Source organism: Acomys minous (genome assembly GCF_964271855.1).
Source record: "Acomys minous genome assembly, chromosome: 11".
NCBI classification, from domain to species: Eukaryota; Metazoa; Chordata; class Mammalia; order Rodentia; family Muridae; genus Acomys; species Acomys minous.
The window spans coordinates 93,192,649-93,207,536 of NC_140492.1; the positions used below are offsets into that span (position 1 = coordinate 93,192,649).

Sequence of the window (14,888 nt, forward strand, 5' to 3'; positions counted from 1 at the left end):
TCTCACCACGTACCCTGGCTGCCTGCACCTTGAACTCACAGGATCTTCCTGCTTCAGCCTCCCAAGTACTGAGATAAAAGATGTGCATAACCACAGCTGGGTACTAGTTAGTTTAGTATCAGGCAAGTTCTTAGGACAGAGAGAGCAGCCAAAGTCTTTGCCAACATATCAGCGAATGACCTGTAGCATAGCTGCTAAGGCAGTTTGTGCTTCCCTCTGAAACCTCTTCAGCAGGACTTCTCCCATCCTCGTTGCTCTCAGCACTGCTGTCTTCCATGTTTCACTAGCATGGCCTGGAAGCTCTGCTTACATTTTTAATGCAACCCTTCAGTGTCTTCCACATTCCTCCAAAAATTAGCTTTGTCAGATTATTCACAGCAACAGCCCCACTCTCTGGTGCCAGTTTCTGTATTAGCTTTTTTCGGTGGGGGTGGGGGAGGAGTTTATTCTTGTTTATGGTTCCAAAGGTAGAGTTTTTAACGGTGAGAAAGTAACGCCTGCAGGCAGCTGAAAGATGACATTTCTAACAACAGCTGGAAAGCAGAGAACAAATTGGAAATGAGGCAAGGCTATAAACTCTTAAAGCTGGCCCTTAGTAATGTGCTTTCTCCTGCAAGGTCCCATGCCCTAAAAGTTCCTCCAAATAGAATCATTGACTAGATACCGAGTGTTCCCATACATGAGCCTATGTGGGACATTTCTCATTCAGACCATCATAGAAATGCTGGATTTTTCTTGCTAATTAAAAGGGTTCATTCAGATACTCTTATTTGCTGCTGTATATTTGGCCTCAACTTAATTTTGTAGGGAAAAAAATCTTTTGAGAGAAAACAATGTGTAAACTTCTTTTATCCAGGGTTTAGTTGAAGTTTAAAAGTCATTTTATCATTTTAAGCTTTCAAGAAACTCAGTTACCAGAGTAAGGTCAAAACAAAACAATGTCATTCAACTGTGGATTCAGTCTGTTAGCTAGAGGTCTGCTTGAGAGAAAGATGTAAGCTGCTACTGAACCACATGCTGGTTTTACAGGTATTTTAAACCCTGACTAGAGTTAACTTAAGTAAAAGCTGTTACTTGTCTTACTGTAAAAACAACAACAAGGGGGCTGGAGAGATGGCTTAATGGTTAAGAGCACCATCTGCTTTTCCAGAGGTCCTGAGTTCAATTCCCAGCAACCACATGGTGGCTCATAGCCATCTATCATAAGATCTGGTTCCCTCTTCTGGTATGCAGGTGTACATGCAGGCAGAACACTGTAATAAATAAATAAATCTTTTTTTAAAAAAACTAATTTTCTGTGTGAATATGAATTCAGATATTATATTATCTGTTCTCTTTATTTATGCTATAGGCTTAGTAAAATACTGGTTTTATAATCCCTTATGTATTAAAGAAAATGCTTAATTTGTTGGATTATGAAACTTTGCTAATGTTATTATTGGAAAGTAAGGTATAAATCATTCTTTTATATAACATAGAGTATTAAACAAGAAGCATAGCAGTACCTTTTATATGCTGTTTTATTAATGAACTATAACTTTGTATAGTGTCAAGGTCTATATACATTTGTTCTGTACCACCAAGTAGAAATAGTGTTTTCTATAGGTTTATAATGACAAATTTATGAAATATTTGCCAAATTATACCACAGAGTAATGTTCAGGTATAGTTTCTCTTTTGACCTCTTTACGAACTTAGCTGTTGATGTAGTCTTGTTTTAGTTTAACTTAATTGTTTATATATTTGGATTTAATAACCATTTGTTACGAATGGTAGCCTGTGATGAGCACAGCTAATGTAAGGCTTCAGAATCACTTGTAAACGGTCCTATGCCATTTCCTTAATTACTCATGTTAATGTCTGACTGTGTGTCTTTTCCACCTTTATTTATGAAACTAAAACATTTCATATTTTAGCACATTTGTGAAAAGACACAAAAGATACACCATTCTGCTCTTGTTCTTAGCTTAGTCCTAGTAACCTATTTTGTAGCAATATTGAATATGTTGATGAAAACTGATCTTGATAGTATTGATGCCTTTGAGCTGTTTTACATGTTTCTCTAAAATAAATCTCTTACTACTTGATGGAGATTTTAAATTAAACTTTAACTGATATAAAAGCACAAAATTTTACTATCAATTAGGGTATAGTGATGTCTTGAACTTGTGTATTATACTAAAGCTCTTCATCAGGAGCTCCATCAATTGTTTTAATTTGTATTAGCTACATATCAAATAGTTACTAATGATCTTCTGTTAGCAGGAAAACGTGTCTTTTTAACTTTCTCATAAAATTCTCTTTTATTTTAGGCAAGAAGATGAAAATTTTAACAGCCTTTTACAAAATGGAGTTATTTTAAACAATTCACCAGAGGAAAAATTCAAAGTTAATGATAAAAAAGAGTTTAAGTTATCTGCATATGATTTGAATATTGAAGATCATTTAGTTCTGATTGAAAAAGATGTTGACTCAAAAGCCACATCTGATGAGTCTCACCAATTAGACCGTATCAACATGAATCTGAATAAACTTGTGACCAATAATACCTTTCAACCAGAAATCATGGAAAGATCAAAGATGCAGGATATAGTGCTTGGAACTGGCTTTTTAAATGTTCATCCTAAAAGTGAAGCTCAGCACACAGAAAATGGAAATAAGTATCCGAATTTGGAGTCCGTAAATACGATAAATGGTCTTTCTGAGGAAGTTCCACAGTCTCCTGGTAGGACTGAACCCCAGAACCCCAGTTCTGCCACTGACGTGGGTATTTCTAAAAGCACTGAGGATCTCTCCCCTCAGAGAAGTGGTCCAGTTGGATCTGTCATGAAGTCTCATAGTATAACCAACATGGAGACTGGAGGTTTAAAAATCTATGACATTCTTGGTGATGATGGTCCTCAGCCACCAAGTGCAACTGTTAAAATCGCATCTGCTGTGGATGGGAAAAACATAGTGAGGAGCAAGTCTGCCACACTGCTGTACGATCAGCCCCTGCAGGTGTTCACTGCTTCTTCCTCATCTTCGGAGTTACTGTCAGGTACAAAGGCAGTTTTCAAGTTTGATTCAAATCATAACCCAGAAGAGCCAGATATAAGAGCTCCCATGGTAGCTGGCCCACAGCCTGCACATCAACTATACGGTCCTCCGCAATATAATGTCCAGTACAGTGGCGGTGCTGCAGTCAAAGATACATTGTGGCACCCTAAACAGAATCCACAAATAGACCCTGTCAGTTTTCCTCCTCAGCGCCTTCCTAGATCAGAGAGTGCAGAAAATCACAGTTACGCGAAACATTCTGCCAATATGAATTTCTCTAACCACAACAATGTTAGAGCCAGCACTGCATACCACTTGCATCAGAGACTTGCCCCAGCTAGACATGGAGAAATGTGGGCTCTCTCCCCAAATGATCGGCTGCCTCCAGCAGTGACTAGGACTACAGTTCAGCGACAGAGTAGTGTGTCTTCAGCGGCTTCTTTAAACGCTGGCGAGTCTGGTCCCACAAGGCGCACTGAAGGAGACTATTTATCATACAGAGAGTTACAGTCAGTGGGAAGAGCCCCAGTCATGGCAGGATCACAGAGACCTCTTTCTGCACGAGCATACAGCATTGATGGCCCAAATACATCGAGGCCTCAGAGTGCCCGGCCCTCCATTAATGAAATACCAGAGAGAACTATGTCAGTTAGTGATTTCAATTACTCACGGACTAGTCCTTCAAAAAGACCAAATGCAAGGGTTGGTTCTGAGCATTCTTTATTAGATCCTCCTGGAAAAAGCAAAGTTCCTCATGACTGGCGGGAACAAGTACTTCGACACATTGAGGCCAAAAAGCTAGAAAAGGTAATTGAACGTGGTTTGTTTTGTTTTGTTTTTTCACTCTCTTTATCAATCTATTTATTTCCCCCCAGAAATGGTTCATCCTTTGTTTTTTAATCAATGAAATAAGACACTGAGTTGTTACCTACTTATAGTCCAAGCGCTTTTCCCTGTTGCTGAGAACAGAGTTCTATAGTTAAGCTTAAGTCTGGCTGGAGAGATGGCTCAGTAGTTGAGAGCACTGGCTGCTCTTCCAGAGGCTCTGAGTTCAATTCCCAGCAGCCACATGGTGGCTCACAACCATTTGTAACGGAATCTGAGTCCCTCTTGTGGTGCGCATGAAAACAGAGTGTTCATATACATAAAATAAATAAGCGTAAGTCACGACAGGTGAGATTGTTGTGCGGGTTGCTTTCTCACTCCTCTACGTCTCTGATGGCCATGCCGGGCCTCTTCTAGCCAGTGCAGACAGACCAGGCGCAGGCATACACACAGCTCTGTTCAGTGTTTCCTGAGCTGATCGCTACCAACGATGAATATGTAAGCGTCATAAGAAAATACTAGTTGAGACTAGAATTACTGAAATAACAGAAAATGTATCTCCAAGTGAAAATATTTCATCAAAAAACTTTTTTTCTCCAGTCTATATTAAATGAACTAACATTGTCACTGACACATGATTCTGGCGTGACATTTTTATTCTTGACTTTGCTGGATTGCATTTCTGGTGTACTTGAACAACTTGGTAGAGTATATTTGTGGCGGTAGTGCAACTTCGTAAAATAACTAATGCTTCACTTCATAACCTTATTTGTAAATCTGTGTCTTTTGAAAGTAATTAAAAACCAGAATCCTATAAAATTTATGTTTTGTTAGTACATGGCCATGTGGCCCAAATGTATAAACAATACTCTGGAAGCCGGGCATGATACTACACCTATAATTGAAGCACTTGGAAGGCTGCAGGAGGATCACCAGTTTGAAGTCAGACTGGACTATATAATGAGACCTTATTTCCCCTACCCACCCACCCTCCCAAAGATGTATTTATTAGTATGTATGTATGTATTTATATGCATATATATGGATTTTATTTTAAATTACCATTTTCTTTGCTTATCAAATATATATTAACTACAGCTGAACATACCTAGTCTATTGTTTTTAAATTCCTTAAGTTTTTTTTAAAAAATGCCTAAAATATGATTACCATCTTCTGTCCAGTTGTATTAAATCTCAGTCTATTACTGTTTTTAGGTAATATCTGTCAGCTGTAGCAACTTCGCCATCATTTCTGTTTGCTGTAACTAGAGCACGCAGTTGAGGCTGTTCAAATTTATGTTCATTTTATTGCCAATTTTAAATTTTCTTATGCTGAGTTGAAGAGCATGGCTCTAATTTATAACAAACTTCTGATGTACATGTAGAAATGAATTTTAGAAGGAAAAATGTTTTGTCAAAGAGGAGACTGTTTCAGAGACATAGGTAACAGTGAATGAAATGTTTTATCAGTAGGATTGAGATATAGGGACGAATTGAAGAAACGTTTGGAGTAGACATTCTTAAGAGTTTGTTTCTGGTTGACTTTTCCTATAATCAGTATGGGTAAGTGACAAAACCTGTGAGCTTGTGTCTCGCCTAAGTGGCTGGTGGGAATTTCATTATTACCAGATATAAAGTAGGAGGGCTCTGATACGGAGCACAGTTTTTATTTGGTATAGTTTACATTGTAAATGGCTTATTCTCCCACTGTTCTGTTTGATAGAGGTGTGTCTGGACTTCAGTAAATACGAAGCAATTAATACTTAGCTCATTGTTGAGTGTGCCTTTTAGCCTCTCCTCTTCCTCCTCCTCCTCCTCCTCCTCCTCCTCCTCCTCCTCCTCCTCCTCCTCCTCCTCCTCCTCCTCTCCTTCAGACAGGGTTTCTGGACTTGCAAACACATACTTTATTTTTTTTGTATGTTCTAAAAGTATTGCCTAATGTTCTGAAAGTTACTTTTTTTATTTCTAAGAAATACCTTATGCTGTAGGCTGGCAGGGTTTTGTTTTGTTTTGTTTTGTTTTCGAGGTAAACTGTGTTTACAGGGTTCTCTGTATAGCCTTGGCTGTACTGGACTCGTTTTGTAGACCTGGCTAACCTTGAACTCAAAAAAATCTGCCCACCTGTTTGTGTGTGCCCACCATGTCCGGCTTAGTCTGTCAATTTTTTATTCAAGGTGGCAGAAGAGGCATTTTAAATTTTCCTCAAGAGAAAATGCTTCCCTTATCTTTTGAGGTATTAGGGTTTTTGGTTTTTGTTTTTGCTTTGCATAGTAGATAATAGTTTATTGAAGCGTATGGGTTTATGACCTTTTAGTATAAACCTCTCCTTTATCCATAAAAAAACTGTACTAGGAATCCAAATACATAAAACAGATTTTGCTTTGAAGATTTCTTTACTGACTTAATTAAACCAACAAGGAAAATTAGAAAAAGAATTAAACACAGCATTGGTGGTGCATGCTTTTAATCCCAGCAGTCAGTAAGCAGAAGCAGGTGGGTGCCTTTGAGCTCAAGACCAGACAAATCTTTTTCTTTCAGAGTTGAATTATCACTAATACCAGTATTTGGTAAATTCCTACCTATGTAAAAAAAATCAGATATTAAGTACTCCAAACAATATTATTAATACAGTGTAATAATTGTCCCTTTTATTTTTGTTACATAATAGGAATCCTTCTTGGGTTCTCAACGCAGGTCACCACCCTTTGGGGTTTGTGTATCAGATATCCTGCGTACTAGATGTTGATATTATTATTCACAATAGTAGCAAAATTACAGCTACGAAGTAGCAACAAAAATAAATGGTTGGGGGTCACCACAGCATGAGGAACTATATTAAAGTGTCTCAGCATTAGGAAGGTTGAGAGCCACTGATAAAGGGTCTCGCTAACCCTGAAGTGTGTACTTAGCCATGTTGTCCTGCTGTTGGATGAGCAGCAGCAGTATTGAACAGCAGTGCCTAGGACATTGTGCCTAGCATTTAATCAAGTTAACATGTTCAAATCAATATCTTAGAAGCTGCAAAATAACTCATTTTGTAGTTTGTTTTTAATAACAGTCCATGCCGTAAATACGACTTCCCTGATGTAGCCATCAAGCCTCATGACTCCTCCTCCAGGGGATCTGACGCCTTCTAGCTTCCATGGCCCCTTGAACATGTGGGCATATGTGTATGTATGCACAGACCCATGTGTATAAACTTTTAAAAAATTCAAAATTTTTAAGTTGCCTCTTAAAATTTAAGGTAGTTTCAAGATGTGGAAAATAAGTTTTTGAAAGAATGAAAGTGACTGATAACCAGGTGTTTATCACTAATACATTTTGTTGTAGTATGTATTTTAAATCTTGATAATATCAGTAAGAAAATTCCTGTAGAATGAAATAGATCCTTTAGAAATTCAATGAATGGAATTAGTAGTTGCTGGTCAATTCATCTGATAATGAGAAGTTTACTTATATACAACTTTATATAAATATATACACACCGGAGTTTATGCTCAGTTTCTATTTTTGACATATATGATATATTAGGCATAAAGGAAATTACAGTATTTAATAAGCTCAAGCAATTATGCATTTGTACTTCTCTGGTTCTTAAACATCTGATGGTTATGATTATACATGTTCTGCATGTGTATGTGTGTTCTTATGTAGCTGTATGTACCAGTTTCTTTCAGGCTCTGAATTCAGTGTTGCATGATATTTGTTCGTGGTGTGGGTGGGGTTACTTGTAAATAAATCTGTGTATATAACATGTCTTGTGGGTTTTGCATGCTACACTAATCTCTGTAAATCTACCCTCTCTTTATTCAGAGTATGCTGTCAAGGTCCTTTAATTCCAATCTTACTGCTGTAAGCAGCTCTCACTATGGCAGCTCTAGGGATCTGCTTGGCAGCCAGGGCAGCCTTGCCCTGAGTGTTGCAGACGGAAGAGGTTCTGGTGGGCACATTTTCCGAGTGAGTACCTACAGTAGGCTAGTACTTTTAGCACATACATGAGAAAATTGAGATCTTAAGTGCTTTAACATTTCTAGGGGGGACATTTCTGTGAGTTAGAAATCTTTGTATTTTCTTAATGGCTTAGTTCTACAACTACTGTCCCGTTTCTTTGGTCATAAGTTAATGATTTAGCTAGCTGTTATTTATAAGCCCAGTGATAAAAAGCACTATATACACTACAGTTTAATCATATTTCACAGAATATGATTAAATATGAGACTGGAGAAGTCGTAAAAGCATCAGCAGAAAGGAAAAATCAAATATTTAATTGAACACATTTCATCCATGGTCCTAGGTAGTGAAAGATTGACTGTTCTAATGACAGTTTAAGAGTCAATGATAAGGACTGCCAAGACTGAACAACACAAGCCTTCATGGCTCAGCACGGACACACAGAGGTAGCGCAGCCCCTGGATAAATATTCCTTTCTGCCTTGCAGACCTTTCTTCTACGGCCATATTTCATTCCTCCTTGTAACTTGAGGGTTTTGTTTTGTTTTGTTTTGGATATTTTGTTTTGTTTTGTTTTGGATATTTTTGTTTTTGGTTTTTTGTTTTGTTTTGTTTTGTTTTGTTTTGAGTCTTTGCTTGTTCTAAGCTCTTCACTTTTTCATCAGTCCCCCTTCCTTCATCCCTGGCTCTGCTCTGTTATGTTCTAGAACAGGAGGAGTTTCACAGGTTCCGTTTGTTGTGGCTGCTCTGAGCTGATCTTGGCCTGTGCTAGGGCCATCACTTGGTTTCTTTGATATATAGCAACAGCAGTCTTTGGAGCATCTTAGTTTAAAAGAGAAATGCTGAGCCAGCCTTTCATTTGAATTTTAGCTTTTTATTCTTAATATGCTTGCTCTTTTTAAAGACTGCATAAGTGTAGTTGTCTATTCATGCTTGAGTTTAAGTTTCACACTTTGAGCTATATTGATAATTATATATTCTAAAAATATATCACAATAAGAAAAGAAATAATGAAATTCTTACTGTTAGGAGATAAAATTAGATCAAATCACACCAAATAATGCTAAGTCATGCTTTGAACTTGCAACTAACTAAACATGATAGGTCTATTGCAAATACAGTTTTTTAAGGTTAAATTCCAAATCCTTAAAGTTGTATGGGTTCCATGGTACATTATAGTGGGGTGAATTTTGAATTATTTGTCAATATAAAATTTATGTTTTTTTTACTGCTGGATACTTTCTTGAACAATTGAAAATAACAGTAAAATTACTATTCTTTATTTTTAAATTAGGGTGCTTAGAGTTAATTTAATGTGAATATAGATGTTTTAGTTCCATCATATTTATAATAATAAATATTCAGGGAGAATGACATTTAGCCCGATTTTTTTTCCCTCTAAGGTTATTAAACTGTAATGAGCAAACACTTAGCATATGGAGATATGAATTAACTTTTAAAGCATTTCTCTAAAACAGTGTCTTTAAAAAATTGAGCTAATATTAACTATAACATAGTAACAGAACAAGTTTTATACAGTACATTTATTGGAGCTGCACATCATTGTAATTGAGAGGAAGTTAGATGTAGTACCATGAAATCAAAGCAAGAGCAGTTTATTTTTATTGATCAAAACCACTTCCTTTAGTGCTTAACAGTAATATATTAGTTCCTCTTAAAAATTGTAGGAAATTAGCTTTAACCCATGACTATATTGATCAAAGATACTAACTTAGGAGTCTAAATAAAACTAAAAAGAACAGAAAATGGTATGTATCCTAATCCTTATTAGGAATGTCTGTCTATAAACTTTTCACACATTTACAGGAACAAACGTCTTGCCATGTGCTTTTGAAGGAAGCTGAAGGTACTGATGGCAGCAATGATTACAGTGTCTAACCTGAGTCTGTCTCATTCTGCCGTCTAGCACTGTCTCTCTGTTAGTCTTCTTTCATGTGTCCTCATCGTTGGGTCTCACATCGTAAGGTATATTATTTGTTTGTTTTCCTTCCTCATTTGAAGCATCCCCAGACATCCAGTCCAGGAGATTCCTGCCAAGATGATAGATTGATGTCAGGAGAGCAGAACTACTCACCAGGCCCACTTAGTCACAGAGACCCTCCAGACAGCTTGATGAAAGTAGGTGCCCGCGCCAGATACACGGAGCAGTGTCTTTGCGCTTACCGTGCTCTGCGGTGTTTGAATTTGAAATCTCGTTTTTCGTTGATTTAAAAATATCTTATGGGGTCTTTCTTGCTTTTATTATGTAGCATTGTTTTTCTAAATGATTCATAAATGCAAGATAGTATTTGACTCTGCTGTTTCTCGGTTTATTCCATGGTTTTCATGACATACTAGAGGATTGGTTCCTGTAGTTCCACCTCCTTATTTTAGTGTACTTGATAATTAACCTATTTGGAGAGTTAGAAGATGGCTTAAATTATGCATTCCAGAATCGTTTACTGTTAACTAAACACATTTGAAAATCATTAGATATAATTAGAAATTATCTTGAAAGACCTTTATATATTTAATAGAAAATGTCATCATGTGTAGTTTTTACATGTGTAATTTTTAGTATTTTGTAGAAAAAAAACTTAAAGGTAGATTCTTTATGGCAGTGCCAGAGGTGATTTTTATTATATCTCTCAGCCACTCTTTCTTGTTTTAACCAATTACATGCCTCTAGTGTGTAACTAGATATAAGTATGAGGTCATATTCATTATCTAAAACTCTGAAGTCTCTCTTGAGGGTAGGCTTCCAGCCATGCCGCATATCAGCTCATACACACGTATTTATTTTATTCCTTTTTCTTTTCATTCAAAGCTATTGTTCAATTTAGTTTTCTTTTCAACATCTTTATAACTTAGTTCTTAATTTTTTTTTCAATTCCTTGAAGTACTGGCTAAACATAGTTTAATATATTTCTTATGTTTAATACTGATTTAGCCAAAACCAAACAGTCAGATGTCAGTGGTTCTTAAGAATAGGATCAGTATAGTAGCACACGTCTGTGTCTTAGCACTTGAACCCCAAGGCTGGAAGATAAAGAATTTGAGGCCAACGTGGGTTATAAGGTCAGGGAGGGCCAAGCAAGGAAGATGACTCAGTGGATAAAGGCAGTTGTCCTCAAATCTGACCATTTGAGTTCAGTCTCTGCAACCTACTTGGTAGAAAAAGAGTACAGACTCCTAAAAGTTGTTGTCTGACCATACACATATGTCACAGCATGCATGCACCTATACATGTGCATATACACACAGATAAAGATTATTTAACATCAACAACAAAAAGAGGAGTTCAGGCGTCTGGGGTGTGGAGGTGTAGCTGTGACAGAGCATTGGCCTAGCATGTGGAAGGAGGTACCTGGGTTTTGTCAGGAGGAAGATATGAAATCTGTACATTTTAATGAAGAAGAGGAGGCCCTGTAGAATATTATGTAAATAGTAAAGCAATACTGCCGCCAGCTAGAGCACCTCTGGTAGAACAGTAGCTTGAAATCTACAGTTAGCAAGTAACAAAGAACTATAATGGGTTTTTTTTTTTCAGACATGTCAGCACAATATAGTACCTACCTAATATCAGATTTGTCACAGAATATTATCATCCGTGTGCATTGTCATAAACTATTCATGGATTTTCCTAGACTTAAGAATTAATAGAAATTGTTATAATAGTGGGGGTGCCTTTTTTAAACATTTATTTATTATGTATACAGTGTTCTGCCTGCATGTAAAACCTGTACACTAGAAGAGGGCACCAGATCTCATTATAGGTGGTTGGGAGCCATCATGTGGTTGCTGGGACTTGAACTCAGGACTATTAGAAGAGCAGACAGTGCTGTTAATCTCTGAGCCACCTCTCCAGCCCTGGAAAAAGTGTCTTTTTAGAGTATAGTTTTCTTCCTAAACACCAAAATTTTTGTATCTTTAGCAAAATACAAGTTCCCAATGTACATTTCTGAAACTTCTGCCAAACTTCTACTTTTGGATAATTTTAAGGAAATTTTAGTTTTCTGCTAATTCGTTGTGGACAGAAATACTTTGCTTTTAACCAACAAGGAAGTTTTAAGTGATTGAGTAACTGAAGCATTTTTTTCCTCTTCTGTGTAAAAGTCTTTCCATGTGAACATTTATAGTATGAATGTAGGCTTTTACTTTTTAGCTAGATTCTTCATAGAACAGAATAATATTCTCACTACAAATGTAATCCCAAGTCTAAACTTTCAGGGTCAATTTCTTAATACATGGGAGGTATTCAAGTTGGCTTTTTAGCAGCAAACTAATAATCTCAGAAGTTTGGTGGTGGGATTTTTTTCTTTTGTGGAAAAGAAAGTAGAACATCAGTGTTACATCTTGTGTTTTTTAATATTTCATAGAATTAATATTGAGAGGTTAAAAATTGCTGATACATGACTACGTACATAAAGAATAAATTATGATTTCTATGTAGATAACTGAATTGACTTGTTACTTCTGAAAAGGAAGATATAAAAGATAGCAAATAGATTCAAATTAAGAAAAAGTTGTGCCCCTGAATTAGCTTTTTTCCTCCCCACTGAGGAAACACACACACACACACACACACACACACACACACACACACACACACATTGGCCTAGCATGTGGAAGGTGGCAGTGGCACGTGCCTTTAGTCCCTCACTTGGGAGGCAGAGGCAGGCAGATGATCTCCCTGAGTTTGAGGATAGCCAAGGCTGCACAGAGAAACCCTGTCTCAAACAAACAAACAAACAAACAAAGTGCATCTTTTGTGTATGTGCGTTATGATTTGCTATGAGAAAAGAATACCCTTCTCGTAGGCTAATAAGTTAAAAAATATATAGTATATCAATAGTTAAGGCTTTTCAATATACTTGTTTCCTACTTTAACATTTGGTAAACATAACAGTAGATTCATATCTAACAGAAAATTAGTTAGTTTAAAGTTTGCTGATAGATTCAATCAGTAAACATTCAAGCAAGTTTAGAATTAAGATAGTAATAACTTTTCTTTTGGTAGGCTTAAAATTAGAAGAGTAACTCTGTATTGAATGGTGTAGAATGTTAAAACTCTGGGGCTTTTGTATTACTCCAAGAAGAATAGCCAAGTGCTTGTAATAACACATTATTCTGGTCATTTTAAAGATAATTCATGTTTTTCTTAGATGCCTTTGAGTAATGGACAGATGGGCCAGCCTCTCAGGCCTCAGGCAAATTATAGTCAAATCCATCATCCCCCTCAGGGATCTGTGGCAAGGCATCCCTCTAGAGAACAACTAATTGATTATTTGATGCTGAAAGTGGCCCACCAGCCTCCACATGTACATCCCCATTGTTCTCCTAGACCAGGCCATGAGCTGGCAAAGCAAGAGGTAAGAATTACCAATAGTCTGTTTGAAGTACAAAATTAAACTTTTCATATATCCATAGCAATAATTCCATATAGAATTGTAACAGTAGTTTTTATCATTATGTTTATAAAGTTTAGTTTTCTAAAGTATTAAACTTCATAGTTTTAACTTGGCTTTATGATCATGTAACATCGGATTAAGTCTTGGGGTGTGGGATTTTAGATTCTAAAGCAGTTGCTTGTCCACATGGGTAGGTGGTGCTCCTGTAGATGCCCTTCTAAGGCGCTGGCTAGCACATCACTCAGTGTTCTACACCAGAGTCTCAGCTCTTAGAGTTGGAAATTCAGGTATAGTCTCCAGACTGTGTTAAGAGTGAGTTTGATCTTGAAGATGTATAAGTCATGCTTTCATGTGCCTCAGTGGTTTATTTATGACGTGATGATAGCACTGGAATCTTTGGTAGTGGTCACATTTTATTTTGTAAGCAGCAGCATCCTGTGGCCGACGTTTAGCTTCTGTAACCCACTGTATTCCAGCATTTTGAAGGCTGAGGCTGGAGGGCAGTGTGCTCATGGCCAGCTTGGATGCATCAGACAGTCCAGGATAGCCCAGGCTGTTTAGTGAGACACTGTGACAAAACACAAGTCAGTACTTAAGAGGCAGAGGCAGGAGGATCTCTGTGAGCTTAAGCCAGCCTGATCTACACATTAGATTCCAGGCCAACCAGGACTATATGGTGAGACCCTGTCCCAAGAACAGAACATGTTTCTGCACCTCTTATTTTATATTAGTTTACGAAAACTGCCATCAGTTGATCTTAAAATCCTAACTCATCTGAAGCATATGAACAGATAGAGGGAATGAAGTGTTGACTTCCTAAAACCAGCTCTGAATTTCATAAGTATCTTATAACACAAGACATATCTTATGGCAAAGACAGCATGTAATTTAGATGGTCTGTGTAAACTAATGGGAATATGCATACCTGTTCTGTAGGTATGCACATGCTGTTAAAATTCATGCTGACTAAAAAGTGAAATAGAGCCACCATCAGTTGACTGACAGAACTCATAAGTGGTAAAGTTAGGAGCTACATGTCCTAATCCCACTGTGCCTTTAACTCACTAACTCATTAACATTAATGATGTTTTATGTTGTCATGTCACCTCATCTCCTGAGATGTTTATTTTTAATGAATCCTTGAAAAGTCTGCTTGTATTTAATTTGCCAGTATTTAAAGATGGGTATTATTGAATAAAATTTTCTGGTATAATATTTCCTTTATTTTCATATTAAATCAGATTCGAGTAAGAGTAGAAAAGGATCCAGAACTTGGATTTAGCATATCAGGAGGTGTCGGGGGTAGAGGAAACCCTTTCAGACCTGATGATGATGTAAGTTTCTTTTCAGTATGTCCTTGAACATTCATATGTTTTCATTCATTAATGCCATATTAAGTGAAAAATCTAATGTAAATCTATGGGGTCCTCATCCCTTTTCTTTATTGCCTTTGTTTTTGAAATTTGATCATTATACATTGTTTGAAGGAAAGAATTTAACCAAAAATGTGAATGCTATATTACCAAGTGATATTTAGTTTTGTTATTGCTCCCCCCAAAATCCATAAAAGTGATTTCATTACATGGCTTTTCCGAATTACTAGCAGCAGAAATTATTGTGACCTGTAGGGTGTTGCTCTGAAAAGTCAAGGAAATAGTTTCCA

The 14,888-nt window shown here is 36.9% G+C and overlaps 1 protein-coding gene across 5 annotated transcripts in view; it reads left to right on the forward strand.

Moving 5' to 3' along the window:
- Window positions 1–14,888, forward strand: part of ERBIN (erbb2 interacting protein) — a 99,413-nt gene that overhangs the window by 79,837 nt on the left and 4,688 nt on the right. For 2 of the 5 annotated variants that reach the window (XM_084800747.1, XM_084800750.1), the window contains exons 21-25: window positions 2,313–3,846; window positions 7,678–7,821; window positions 9,837–9,953; window positions 12,980–13,186; window positions 14,467–14,559. In XM_084800747.1, the coding sequence (XP_084656873.1) occupies window positions 2,313–3,846; window positions 7,678–7,821; window positions 9,837–9,953; window positions 12,980–13,186; window positions 14,467–14,559 (2,095 nt within the window). The remainder of the gene's footprint in view (window positions 1–2,312; window positions 3,847–7,677; window positions 7,822–9,836; window positions 9,954–12,979; window positions 13,187–14,466; window positions 14,560–14,888) is intronic. The other 3 variants (XM_084800746.1, XM_084800748.1, XM_084800749.1) reach the window with 3 other exon arrangements.